Genomic DNA, 13,610 nt, shown 5'->3' with positions numbered 1-13,610 from the left:
ATGTTTGAAGTCATGTTGTTGGATTAGATGTGTGTTCTGTTTTGATTGTCAGGAAGCTCTCAGGACTACTGAAACGGCTCTGGCTATGAACAGATATATTGGTTCGGCCATGTTGCCTTTGCTTACACGCTGCGCTCCTCACTTCACCGGTACCGAGCATCATGCAGCGCTGGTCGACTCAACGCTCTACACCATCTACAGGCTCTCCAAAGGCTGTTCGCTTACTAAAGCCCAGCGAGATGCCATAGAAGAGTGTTTACTGGCCATCTGCAGGTGAGGAGGTGCTTTGAGACGTTTGTGTGTATTCATCATGTTGGTGCTGGTAAATCAGTGTGCTGTTTCTCTCTTTAAGGTATCTCAGACCCTCCATGTTGCAGCCTCTGTTACGCCGGCTGGTGTTTGATGTGCCGTTGTTGTCAGAATACTGTAAGATGCCTCTGAAGGTAACTAACACCGGTAACTAACACTTGTTAGTTGCACTCAGACCTCCGCTCATATTGTCAGATTTTGAGTCCACACTTTTTTCCTTTTTTATTCACATAACAGACATTTGAATTCAGTGCTTCATGTTTATCAGTCATTAGCTGTTAATGTGCTTTCAGTGTGTTTATTACACACATTATTGTGTTAGACCCCTATCTAGTGCTCATTAGTGACTGATTGAAAATGACTCATTGCTCTTTTTTAAAATTGGAGTCTAATGAAAGACTGAAATGATTTGATGCACATTAACATCTGGTTATGAGCCTTTAAAAGTTGAATATGATGTGAATGAAATGATAAGTAGTTCTTCTGTGATTTTTGCAGCTCTTGTCCAATCACTATGAGCAGAACTGGAAGTATTACTGTCTCCCGTCTGGCTGGGGTGGACACGGCTCACCGTCTGATGAAGAACTTCTGCTCACCAAGAAGATCTTCTGGGGCATCTTTGATTCACTCGCTCAGAAGGTGAAGATATACCAGCGTCATATTGAGTGTGGTTTTTTCATCTGGAGGATTATGTTTGAAGGGGACATTTAACAAGACTTTTTTAAGATTTAAAATAAATGTTTGGTGTCCCCAGAGTAAGTTTCTGGGTGTGTCCTTTAAAATGCAAATGAGCTGATGAAATGCAAACACTGGTTACCATAATCCTGATAACCCTAACCCTCTCTCTCTTTCTCTTTCTGCATGAAATGGCAGTGCTGTGGTTTTTACATGTGATCTGCAGAACCATGAACATTTAAATTAAGACAAGTGTGTGAAGCCTGTTATTATAAACAGTGCTGTTTCATCTGTGTTTTGCTCTTTGTCTGTGCATGTGTGTAGATGTACGACCAGGAGCTTTTTAAAATGGCCATGCCGTGTCTGAGTGCCATCGCTGGAGCTCTTCCACCCGACTACATCGACCCATCGCTCGGCACCACGCTAGAGAAACACGAGTCTATCGATGCACAGGGCAACTTTGACCCCAAACCCATTAACACGGCAAAGTATGTGAGAGAGAGCATGTTTGTGAAATATATTTGAGTGTTTTTAAAAATATTAAACATTGTTTTGTGTCAACACACGTGAGGAAGCATTAGCACATCAGCAGATTATGATGGTGAAACATCACTAAAAATGTGAAATGAATGAGTTTGAGCCATTAAAGAAATGATCCATCATTACATTCGCTTTTAAATCCCATGATATTATTCAGTGACATGTTTTTTCACACAGCATCTGTCTGCCAGAGAAACTGGAATACATCGCCAACAGATACGCTGAACATTCCCATGAGAAATGGGCTGCAGAGAAGGTCAGATTGAAAGTAAAATCACATTTTGTGATTTAAAAGCTTCAACACACTGTGTGATCACTTGACTAAATCACTGCCTACATGTCGTTTCTCTCACGAGACGCTTCAGTTTGGTTGTGTGTGCAGGTCAGTCTGGGCTGGAAATATGGAGAGAATATCGATGAAAAATCCAAAACCCACCCAACGCTGAGGTCCTACAAATGTCTAACAGAGAAGGTGGAGTACAGTGTGTGTTGATTCTCCAGATATCTCTTCTCCATGATTGAATCTGATCTTTGTTTCCACCTGCAGGAGAAAGAGACGTATCGCTGGACCGTGAGAGAATCATTAAAGACGATGTTAGCTATGGGCTGGACTATTGACCGAACCAAAGATGGAGAAACAATGTTTCAGCTGAGAGAGATCGAGAAGATGAGGAGGACTTCACAGGCCTCTCAGGTACACAGTCAAGAGCATTTCATATTTACTTTAGACGTTGTGAAGCTTTATGTAAGATTAGGCACAAACCTGGATTAAAATGATTGAAACAATCAACATGAGGCTGATCTTGAACGGTGAGGTCAAAGTGTATTTGCTGAATGTTTGACTGTTTTTCAGGGTAGTGGCTTCAGTCCAACACCGCTTGACATGAGCAATGTGATGCTCTCACGAGAACTCCAGGTGAACCATCTGTCTGTCTGTCTGTCTGTTACACACACCACTAGATTTTGATTTAAAATACTAAGATGTTGCTGTTGAATTTGTCATGTTTTGTGTTGCTTCAGTCGATGGTGGACGTTCTGGCTGAAAACTATCACAACATCTGGGCCAAGAAAAAGAAGAGTGACCTGGCAAGCAAAGGTTAAGTTACAGAGACAGAATGTGATGTGTGTTTGAGTCAAAAGTGACGTGTTGACATGTTGTGTGTTGATCTGTGACCGCAGGTGGGACTCATCCTCTGCTCGTGCCGTACGACACGCTTACGGCTAAAGAGAAAGTCAGAGATCGTGAGAAAGCTCAGGATCTGTTTCGATTTCTCCAGGTCAACGGTTATTCCATCAGCAGGTGCTCGTACACACACTTGAGGTCACACGGAGAACGTGATGATATCCGGTTGCAGTTTAATCTTGATTGGGATTGTTTTCTTCCAGAGGTTTGAAGGACATGGAGCACGACTCTTCCTCAATGGAGAAACGCTTTGCGTACAAATTTCTCAAGAAGTTGCTGAAATATGTGGATTGTGCACAGGAGTTTATCGCTCACCTCGGTACATAAAACAAAGCGGGAAGCGTAAATGAATTCTTCAGATTTCAGTACTGTATGTGTGGTCTCTGAATTCACCTTCAGTCTTCGCTCATCTCATTTCAGAGGTGATGGCCAGCAGCGGACAGAACAACAGATCTCCTCACGAACAAGAGATCAAATTCTTTGCTAAGGTTTGATGATTATTTCTCTTTATAAATGCATGGGTGATAGCTATGAGATAATAATGGTGTTGATGTTTAATGTGTTTTCCTGCAGGTTCTCCTGCCTCTTATAGATCAATACTTCAAAAACCATTCGCTTTACTTTCTGTCATCAGTCACAAAGACTCTGAGCAGCAGTGGATACGCGTCTAATAAAGAGAAAGAGATGGTCACCAGGTACCTGAATGACACCATTATTTCATCTCTTTATCTTTCTCACAGTAGATCACTTTAATCTTCGTCTGCTTCAGTTTATCCTCTTCCTCTCTTGCACTGACTCTTTACTTCCTCCTGCTGTCTGTCTGTCTGTCAGTCTCTTCTGTAAGCTGGCCGCTTTGGTTAGACACCGGATCTCTCTGTTTGGTAAGACGATTGGTGTCGGTCTCTCTCTTCAGCGGTGCTCGTGGCTCTGTGTGTCAGTGGGATTTTATATGTTTGTGTTTCTTGTGTTTGTAGGAAGTGACTCTACGACTATGGTCAGCTGTCTTCTCATTCTGGCACACACGTTAGACACCAGGTACCATCATCTCATGAAGGTTGTGTTTAATCTGCAGGACCTGATGAGATCTTCCAGAGGTGGAAGATAATCCATGAGATGTTGTTTGAGAGCAGACTCACTGATGAGTTGTGTCGTGTGGTGTCTCACAGGACTGTGATGAAATCAGGATCTGATCTGGTTAAAGCTGGTTTAAGAACGCTCTTTGACAATGCAGCAGAAGATCTGGAGAAGACCCTGGAGAACCTGAAGTTGGGGAAGTTCACTCACTCTCGTAGTCAGATGAAGGGAGTTTCTCAGAACATCAACTACACGACCGTCGCTCTTCTTCCCATCCTCACGGCACTGTTTGAACACATCACAGAGCATCAGTTTGGATCGGATCTGCTGTGTGAGTTTATGACTTCATGAATGTTTGAGGAACACAAGATGTTTGTGAGGAACAAAAGCAAACGTCTTTATTACTGTACGTCTTTATTGCCTCAATGTATATTTGATTGTGTTTTGTCAGTGGATGATGTTCAGGTGTCGTGTTATCGAATCCTGTCAAGTTTATACTCATTGGGAACTGGAAAAAACATCTATGTGGAGCGGTGAGTAATTTACAGTAGAGCTGTAAGAATAAATCAGCTCATTAATGATGAAACATTCATCTGTGTGTGTGTGTGTGTGTGTGTGTGTGTGTGTGTGTGTGTGTGTGTGTGTGTGTGTGTGTGTGTGTGTGTGTGTGTGTGTGTGTGTGTGTTTGTGTGTCTGTGTGTGTTACAGGCAGTTGCCAGCGTTGGGTGAGTGTTTGGCGACTCTGGCGGGTGTTATGCCTGTGGCGTTTCTAGAACCTCAGCTGAACAAACACAACATCTACTCTGTGTTTAACACAAAGACATCTCGTGAACGGGCCGGTGAGTAACACAAAATACTCAGCTCATAATCGAAATGAAATAAAACATGAACAGTTTGCTTTGTTCCAGGGTCATTCATCTTTTTGGCAGTATAATAATTATTTATGTTATCTATAGTAGTTTATTCCTTTTGATTTTCTGGTGTATTGCGACATGTAGAGCAAATGTTTGCTACGAAATACAATTTGATTTGACGTATTGTGTGTTTTATTAAAGCACATTGTGTTTGTAGGTTACAGGGATTTCACTGCGGTTAAGGGAGTTTGACTATGGTAAAATCAATGTAACGCACAGCTCTTTTTTTGGATTTGTTTTCAGTTGCAGGAATGCCGGAGCGTGTGGAGGACATGTGTCCAGAGGTCCCTCATCTAGACGGTCTGATGAAGGACATTAATGACATGTCTGAGTCTGGTGCTCGATACACAGAGATGCCTCATGTCATCGAGGTGATCCTGCCCATGCTCTGTAACTATCTGTCGTACTGGTGGGAGAAAGGACCGGAGAGCAAAGCGTCTGTCTGCTGCACCACGGTCACCTCCGAACATCTCAGCATCATTCTGGGAAACATCTTGAAGATCCTCAACAGTAATCTGGGGATCGATGAGGCGTCCTGGATGAAACGTATTGCAGGTGAGATGATCGGCTTTTAGGAGCAGAGCACACTTCAAACCTTCACCTGATCTCCTGAGACCATCACCAAATCACAAGCACTTCACATGAACAATCAATCATTTCATTCATGGTTAAGAAGTTTAACTTCAGTAGATCTCAGCGAGTCTGACTGTACCGCGGTAATTTACTGCTTGTAGAGTGAGGGTCGTGGACTCTCATTCAGTCAATGGGCACTTTTGTCCAGAGCGACTGAAAACTGTTCTGCTGAAAGACTGATTGTAAATGTAGACATTAAGCCATCATTTGATCACATGAGTTTTGTGTCTGCTGTAGTTTACGCTCAGCCCATCATCAGCAAAGCTCGAGCAGATCTGCTGAAAACACATTTTCTACCCACGCTGGAGAAACTGAAGAAGAAGACGGTGAAGGTTGTGACCGAGGAGGAGCTTCTGAAGGCCGACAGCAAGGGTGACACCCAGGAGGCGGAGCTTCTGATTCTTGATGAGTTTGCTGTACTGTGCAGAGATCTGTACGCTTTCTACCCCATGCTCATCCGTTATGTAGACAACAACAGGTAACACTCACGCACATCATTATTCAAGTCATCATACTTGATGGTCTATATAGACTGATACAGTGATGTTTGTATTTTATTTTATTTCGTTTATTTAAGGGATTAATGTCTGCAGATCAGTGAGTTTTGACTGAATTCACTGTCGAGGGACAGATAAACACTTATACTGAACTTGACCAACATTAGTTTGACTTTATTTGATTTGTTGTTCTTTCATTGTAGGTCTCGCTGGTTAAAGGAACCTGACGCTGATTCAAATGAACTTTTTAAGATGGTGGCAGAAATCTTCATCCTGTGGTGTAAATCACATGTAAGGTTTAGATTTAAAACTCTATAATCCTGCCAATGTAAAGTGATAAGTGTAGTACATACAGTAGTGTTCACATCACAGTTATAATAAGAGCTGTGAATAAATGACTTGTGATAGCAGTGGACTGAAAGGATTTGGTATTAATGTTGAGGAAGCTCCTGGAGATCTAGATTTAAAATATATTCTTGTTTTTAATGATTCTGGGTTGTTTGTGTGTTAGATTTACTAGTTTACTGGTTTTTGCATTTACATTTGTCCCTACAAACACTAGCCTGGCTCCGCCCTCCTACGTGCTTCCGCTTCATTTTCATTTCACTTCAGTACAACGTCTGGGACTGCTGTGTAGAGTTTCGTTTTCTCCGGCAAAAAATCTGCAGGTCCAATCAGCGAACAGAGGGGAGTGGCTAAGAACGATGACGTTGAGGTCGTGCGCCAGACCGAGTGACATACGTCACGACTAAACGTTAGCGATTGGTTGTGGCAGATTCAGAGTGACTCTGGGCAGATCCAATAGTTTTAAACTTAAACAGAGGACCCTCCTTAACAGAAGTAACGCTTTGCAATGGAGCGTGGCCAGACTCTCTGTACAAATGAAATGAACGTACAAGAGTCTGGTTGGACCAGGCTATACATACACTGCATTCACATAAATGTACAGTAATAGATATATTAAGTAAGGAATAATTGACGACGGGCCATTGAATTATAAGAAAATAATGCACACCAAGGTGGTAATGCGGCACGACGCGAAGCGGAGTGCCGTTACACCGCAGGTGTGCATTATTTTCAAATAATTCAAAGGACCGGAGTCAATTATTCCTCTTATACCACGGTTACCACAAACATTGCTCTGGTGCCTATTTTTAAGACATTTGAAAAATTAGGTGTGCGGTTTACAGAAAAATAATCAACACCCATAGAACATTTCTCAGCCAATCAGAATGCAGCATTCAACAGACCCGTGGTATAATGCTGTTTAATTCATCATTTCTGCTTTGGCCTTTTCTCTTTGTCTCTCTCTGTCTGTCTTTGGTCTTATGCAGAATTTTAAGAGGGAGGAGCAGAACTTTGTGGTACAGAATGAGATTAACAATCTCTCATTTCTCACTGGTGACAGTAAAACCAAGATATCAAAGGTAAGACTTGAGAATACTCACAGATCACACAGAGAGGTTCATGTCTTGTGACAGGGTCGCTCTCTCTCTCTCCCTCTCTCTCTCTCTCTCCCCCTCCCTCCCTCATTATATTATTATTATTATTATTAATACATATATTTTACATACTTATTCAGTTTAATCTTCACACTTTTCCTCTTTTATTCACTCACCCACACACAACTAATCATAAACATGTAAAGTCAGAGTTACTGCAAACTGAAGATCAATGATCATTTCTGTCTCTAGCATCATCAAACAGAAATATAACAGTAACAGTCATTGTTTCTCAGTGTTGTTATGATGTTGATCAATTAAAGACTGCAGTTCTGTTTGGTTCTGTCAGTGGTACAGAAGTGATGGTGTACTTACTGTTGATCTGAGATCAGTGAAAACTGGCTTTTAATATCTCTGGCGGTTCATCTGTGAAATGTTTTCTTAAAAGGTACCCCGCCTATGAAGACTTGTATGCCTTAATAGATTTACATTGAGATTGACTTCATTAATGTGAGATAAAGGAGGCCACCATTTAATTTTTTTTTTTTGCCTTTTACTACTTGATGTCAAATGGTTACAGTCCAAACCCGTTCTCTTAACGCTACAGTGGAGTAATGGTGTTTTCTTTCTGATGTGAATATGTCAGTTAAATAAGACATCAAACAGAAGAATAACGAATAATAATACCCATACACAGCAGGTGGCTGTATGCGCTCGCTTTATTTGTTGTACCAGACTTCTATGGTTCAGCCTTTTCAATTTGAATCATTTAATGACATCCACCCAGAATGCACTGCACATGAACAGTAATGGTGACCTACATAGGTTAAAATCGGGATCACATTTTGATATTTTTAAAAATAATGAAAATATTTAATGTGTTTGTAGCAATGGTTTTTAGTAGTATATGGCATTTATAGTGTACTACAACATACAAATGGTTACAGCCGGAGTACCTTTTAATCTCTTTATAAAGTCACTAACATTCTGATGTGACTGAATTTAATGACTAAATGCATGATTTTTTTATAATCAAAGCTATATCAGCTTATATAGCTTTTGTTTGCCATTGTACAATAACATTATACATTTAAAAACTCTCACAGGAAATGGAAGATATATGAGATTGGTAAACGTAATCCCATGTTTTGGTGTCCACAACACCTTGATGGTTTAGCTTGAAGTTTGCATTTAACTTGAGGATTTTTTGATCATTGTTTCCTGTGTGACGATGTTTTTCTAACTCAGCTGCTTCTGCTTGTTTTGTTGATTTTCTTCATCACAGCCGTATCTGCAGAAGGTACAGTGAGCACATAAACAACACATCAGATCTTAAACACTACATAAGCTTCTATATAAACTACATGAGGTGAAATGTTATGAGCTCTTATAAACACTTTATGAGCTGTTATAAACACTACGAGCTGTTATAAACGCTACATCAGCTGTTATAAACACTACATGAGCTGTTATAAACACTACATTAGCTGTTATAAACACTACATGAGCTGTTATAAACACTACATGAGCTGTTATAAACACTACATGAGCTGTTATAAACACTACATGAGCTGTTATGAGCTGCATCTGCAGTACAAATCATCTGCCATCATCACATGTATCACCTATGTCTCTCTGTCTGTCTCTCTGTCTGTCTGTCTGTCTTTCTGTCTGTCTTTCTTCTTGTCTGTCTGTGTCTTTATAATGTCTGTCAGTTAGAGTAAGAGCAGAAGTGTGTAACACCGGACAGTATTCTGAAGGTATCAGACAGATGATGAAGCCTTATGTGCCACTGTTTTATTAGGATGTTTGTCTTTGACTATACAGTGTATTACTATAGTAAATCCACAGTGTTAGGGTTACATGTAAGAGCTTAATAAGTGTGTCAGTATGTAGAAGACCTTCAGAAAGCTTCAGGAACTTAATATGACATTTCTCCACAGGTAACAATTAAAGTTGTTATCCTGCTGTGTGTTGTGTTGTGTTGTGTGTGTGTGTTGTATATTAGTGTGTCTAGCATTGTGCGTGTGTGTTGTGTAGTAGTGTGTGTCTTGAGTGGTGTGTCTGCAGGTTGTGTTGATCACTTTGTCTGTTTGTCAGTCTGAAGGGCTGTGTGTGTGTGTGTGTGTGTGTGTGTGTGTGTGCGCCCACGTACGTGTGTGTGTGTGTGTGTGTGCATGTTGTATAATTGTTTGTTGCGTGTGTATTGACTGACGGTTGTTTCTCTGTCAGTCTGGAGGTCAGGATCAGGAACGTAAACACAAGAAGCGTCGAGGAGACTTTTACTCTATCCAGACGTCTCTGATTGTGGCAGCGCTGAAGAAGATGTTGCCCATTGGTTTGAACATGTGCACACCGGGTGACCAAGAGCTCATCCTGCTGGCCAAGACCCGACACAGCCTGGTACTGACTCTTATTGACTTTGTTAAAGTTCATTGATGTGTGTGTGTGTGATCTGATCCTTGTGATGTCTCCACGTGTAGAAGGACACAGATGAGGAGGTGAAGGAACACATCAGACAGAATCTACACCTGCAGGAGAAGGTCAGACAGCAAACACAATCTAACTCATCAGATTGATGTGATGACAGGAATTATTAACAGACGTGTTGTGTTTCAGTCTGATGATCCTGCTGTACGCTGGCAACTAAATCTTTATAAGGACGTGATTGTGAAGAATGAAGAACCTCCAGACCCAGAGAGAACCGTCGAGCGGATCCACCGCATCTCGGCAGCAGTGTTTCACCTGGAGCAGGTCACACACGTGCACACACACACACACACACACACACACATAAACATACACACACATACACACGCATGCTTTTTCATTTTGTGGCAGACTGAGAAATAAATGCAGTAGGCAGCGCAAATATAACGACACACATATAATCCCTTCCACTATGAAGTGTTACTAAACTAAATGGAAAAGCTAACCAAGCCAAAGTAAAGTGACCTTACCTGACCTGATCCAACCCGTGGGGTACTATGACTTATCTCTCTCTCTCTCTCTCTCTCTCTCTCTCTCTATGTCTCTCTTTCTGTAGGTTGAACAGCCGTTGAGATCTAAGAAATGTGTTTGGCAAAAGTTGTTGTCCAAACAGAGGAAGCGAGCTGTAGTTGCGTGTTTTAGAATGGCACCTCTGTACAACCTGCCCAGGTAACACAACCAGAAATCTGTCTTTCTGACTCTGTGTGTCCGTCTCAGTCTGACTCGTTGATTATTTGTCTGTCTGTCTGTGAGATTGCGGGCCAAACTATGAGCGCTAATTTGAGCTGTGAATGCATTTCCTCTTTTAAATTTTGCCTTATTATTTTAGCTCACAAATCGATGAATTCTGCAGTGAGTCATTATTGATATTTGTGTGTTTACTGTATGTACAGTGCAGTAGAGGTCTTCACGGGTCCACTTAGATCCAAAAACCCAAAGTCCGACCCGAGACCAGATCGGGTTCGGGTCAAAAAGTTTCACGTGTGCCTCGGACACAGGTCAGGAATGATAATGGCGGCATCGGGTAATTTAAAATGAACGGACCCGAAGACCTGAACTCGCGTGTGTGCATCAGAGTTCTTTTTAAACCTCTCCTCTGTTGGCTGGCGGTAGGTTAATTTTTGTTGAGACAGACATGTCAGTCAATTTTAAATGTACATTTTACTGGTTACCTTGGTGTCATCGTCAGATAATAAAGTAAAACAAATGGAGCAGCTCACCAAATTGGTTGCAAGATCAGCTGGGTTTCTTTCTGTTTGACTGCTGCCTGCGGGATTGCAGACTGCACACACGTCGGTGCCGTTTACATTCGGGTTAAAAAAATTGCCACTGGTTCGGGTTGGACTCGGGTCAAATTCTCTCGTATTTGTCTCAGGTCGGGTCTTTCTTTAAAAAATTTTTTTTATGCACCTCGGGTTCAGGTTTAATGTGATTCGGGTCATTTTAGGTCGGGTACATTTCTTTGGACCCGAGAAGACCTCTACGGTGCAGTATCTAAAGATGTCTTTAAAGATCAGACACAGATCTCAGATCAGTTTCAGGTTTTTGTTTGTCATTATGGGCAAGACCTGATTCTCAACAGGTTCATGAACAGTTTGAGCAGCAGAAATCTTCATCATCATCTTCATCATCATCATTATGATGTTCTCCCTATGGATGCGCTCTTTATTTTATTTTTATTTGTTTTATTTCGCTCTTTCTTGTCTCCACATCAACGCTGTCTGTAGGCACACAATTAATAATTACTTCCTGAAATCCTACCGACGCTTTTGGCTGGACAGAATTCTAGCGAGTTCTGGTTGTGACTGTCTGCTCGCTGTCATCACGGTAATAAAAGCTCGACAGACTCCTGCATATTTCAGCCATGGTTTGGAAATAACTCTCGCAAACAACCAACATTTTCTACTTGACTAACTTAAACCTACTTGCACTAACCTGATTAACCTTCATCCCTCCAAAGCTTGAATGTTCTCAGCATCTTCCCTGTTAACCCTTTGCCTAATCTTTCGCCCCTCCTTCCCTCCCTCCCCCTCAGGCATCGCTCTATTAATCTCTTCCTCATGGCCTATCAGCGCCTCTGGATAGAGGCCGAAACTTACTCGTTTGAAGAGAAACTAGTACAGGATCTCTCTGTAAGTAATACTTGCTGACTGGTGTCTCACTTTGTCTTCTGTGGTTCTTCATTAGGAGTTGATTTCACCGCAGATGAACACACGCATCATCTTAAGTACCAGAACTTTACAGGGTCTAACCGTAGCTTTCTTCAGGATCTTGAACTCTTTCCCCACCATTGTTGAGTTATTTCATCAATTAAGAGAAAACGTTTCCCCGCCAATGACGAGTTTTTACTGCAATTCGTATTTCTGCTTTTTTCCACCAGGTGGCACTCTTACACAACTTATAGAACACTGAAACATCCACTGATCCAAAAACAGTAAAAACGCTGTGTTTGTTTTGATCATTGTTCTGAATCTGATCTCTAACAAAAGTCCTTTACAAAAATGCAATTATCTCAGCTTTTTACTAAAAAATTAGATATTTTAGAAGAAACCTAGAGATATTTGAGAGGTGGTAAAAAGAAATTAAACAAATGAAGATAAGATGAAAAGCTGGCGGGGAAAGAGTTAAAGTGCTTCATGTTATTTGAGCGCAGTATTGCTCGTTTCTATGATGCTTTACACACTTGACCACATTTACTCCTATCCGTACTTATTTCAGCATTTAGTAATACTTTCTATCATACTTATTCATTACATCATAGCCAGTGGGTGGAGCAAGTTTCTGAACAGCCAATAGTCATCAGTGACGAGTAAATGTCATTTCTTCAATTGATTCTTTACACTGAAACCTCTGTTTTACTGCTGATGTTTATAAAAGAATAAAAGTCTTGATGTATGTCTGTAAAAATACTAAAGGGTCATGAACGTCCTGCATGTTTACTAACACTTATCTCAATCATTTCATGCTGTGGTACAGTTTTACCATCTAATAGCATTACTGTACGTCTGTGCACGTTTGTGACTCTTTATACCTCAGCATGTTGTACAGCGTCGTCATTCAATTAGCAGGAAACTGTAAAATACCAGAATTATAATAAAAGTACTCATAATGAGTTTATTTTTAATATCAGCTTTCATTTATGTGTATCATCATCAGAGGTAAACATTGAAAGGTTATTGTTAGATTGATAAGTGTGTGTGTGTGTGTGTGTGTGTGTGTGTGTGTGTGTGTGTGTGTGTGTGTGTGTGTGTGTGTGTGTGTGTGTGTGTGTGTGTGTGTGTGTGTGTGTGTGTGTGTGTGTGTGTGTGTGTGTGTGTGCAGAGGACACAGCCAAAGAGTGATGATGAGGAAGAGGAGATTAGAGACATTCAACCAGATCCTCTTCATCAACTCATACTGCATTTCAGTCATAATGCACTGACAGAGAGCAGGTAAACACACACACACATAAACACACACACACACACCTCACAGACACACACACACACACACACACACACACTTCACATGCACAGACACACTGAGCTGAGCTTTGGAAGCAAATATGTTTAACCTGATCTTCCGCTGTTTTCTGATCCCTGATTTCAGTTCTGTAGAAGATGATCGCCTGTACGTGGCTTATGCAGACATGATGGCTAAGGTGAACATTTGTCAGATGTTTAGTGTTGTCATGTGTTTTGCTGTTTGTGTGACATCACTGTGTTCATCTTCATCTGCAGAGCTGTGCTGAGAATGAAGATGATGAGGATGCTGCTAAAGAGAAAACATTTGAGGTGAGGAGAAACTAATTCAGAGGTTCATTTAATAAAGTTTGAATCGCTCCTGACGTGTGTGTGTGTGTGTGTGTGTGTGT

At 41.2% G+C, this 13,610-nt stretch overlaps 1 protein-coding gene across 14 annotated transcripts in view; it reads left to right on the top strand.

Moving 5' to 3' along the window:
- The window catches only part of LOC129417848 (ryanodine receptor 3), a 64,548-nt gene that overhangs the window by 39,905 nt on the left and 11,033 nt on the right, over positions 1-13,610 (top strand). For 4 of the 14 annotated variants that reach the window (XM_073869844.1, XM_073869843.1, XM_055172706.2 and 1 more), the window contains exons 49-79: positions 53-273; positions 353-443; positions 808-948; positions 1,309-1,472; positions 1,702-1,780; positions 1,907-1,996; positions 2,072-2,218; positions 2,378-2,440; positions 2,545-2,620; positions 2,704-2,824; positions 2,911-3,026; positions 3,128-3,195; positions 3,281-3,402; positions 3,539-3,588; positions 3,682-3,742; positions 3,874-4,112; positions 4,233-4,314; positions 4,490-4,620; positions 4,939-5,250; positions 5,566-5,806; positions 6,029-6,116; positions 7,160-7,252; positions 8,553-8,567; positions 9,500-9,670; positions 9,751-9,810; positions 9,887-10,021; positions 10,314-10,426; positions 11,793-11,889; positions 13,079-13,188; positions 13,346-13,397; positions 13,477-13,530. In XM_073869844.1, the coding sequence (XP_073725945.1) occupies positions 53-273; positions 353-443; positions 808-948; positions 1,309-1,472; positions 1,702-1,780; positions 1,907-1,996; positions 2,072-2,218; positions 2,378-2,440; positions 2,545-2,620; positions 2,704-2,824; positions 2,911-3,026; positions 3,128-3,195; positions 3,281-3,402; positions 3,539-3,588; positions 3,682-3,742; positions 3,874-4,112; positions 4,233-4,314; positions 4,490-4,620; positions 4,939-5,250; positions 5,566-5,806; positions 6,029-6,116; positions 7,160-7,252; positions 8,553-8,567; positions 9,500-9,670; positions 9,751-9,810; positions 9,887-10,021; positions 10,314-10,426; positions 11,793-11,889; positions 13,079-13,188; positions 13,346-13,397; positions 13,477-13,530 (3,603 nt within the window). Of the gene's footprint in view, positions 1-52; positions 274-352; positions 444-807; positions 949-1,308; positions 1,473-1,701; positions 1,781-1,906; positions 1,997-2,071; positions 2,219-2,377; positions 2,441-2,544; positions 2,621-2,703; positions 2,825-2,910; positions 3,027-3,127; positions 3,196-3,280; positions 3,403-3,538; positions 3,589-3,681; positions 3,743-3,873; positions 4,113-4,232; positions 4,315-4,489; positions 4,621-4,938; positions 5,251-5,565; positions 5,807-6,028; positions 6,117-7,159; positions 7,253-8,552; positions 8,568-9,499; positions 9,671-9,750; positions 9,811-9,886; positions 10,022-10,313; positions 10,427-11,484; positions 11,585-11,792; positions 11,890-13,078; positions 13,189-13,345; positions 13,398-13,476; positions 13,531-13,610 lie in introns of all 14 variants that reach the window. The other 10 variants (XM_055172713.2, XM_073869845.1, XM_055172711.2 and 7 more) reach the window with 3 other exon arrangements.

This window comes from Misgurnus anguillicaudatus, chromosome 7 (genome assembly GCF_027580225.2).
Source record: "Misgurnus anguillicaudatus chromosome 7, ASM2758022v2, whole genome shotgun sequence".
Lineage (NCBI taxonomy): Eukaryota > Metazoa > Chordata > Actinopteri > Cypriniformes > Cobitidae > Misgurnus > Misgurnus anguillicaudatus.
Note: the sequence above shows the minus strand (reverse complement) of the source record. Positions and strands in the feature narration are given on the sequence as shown.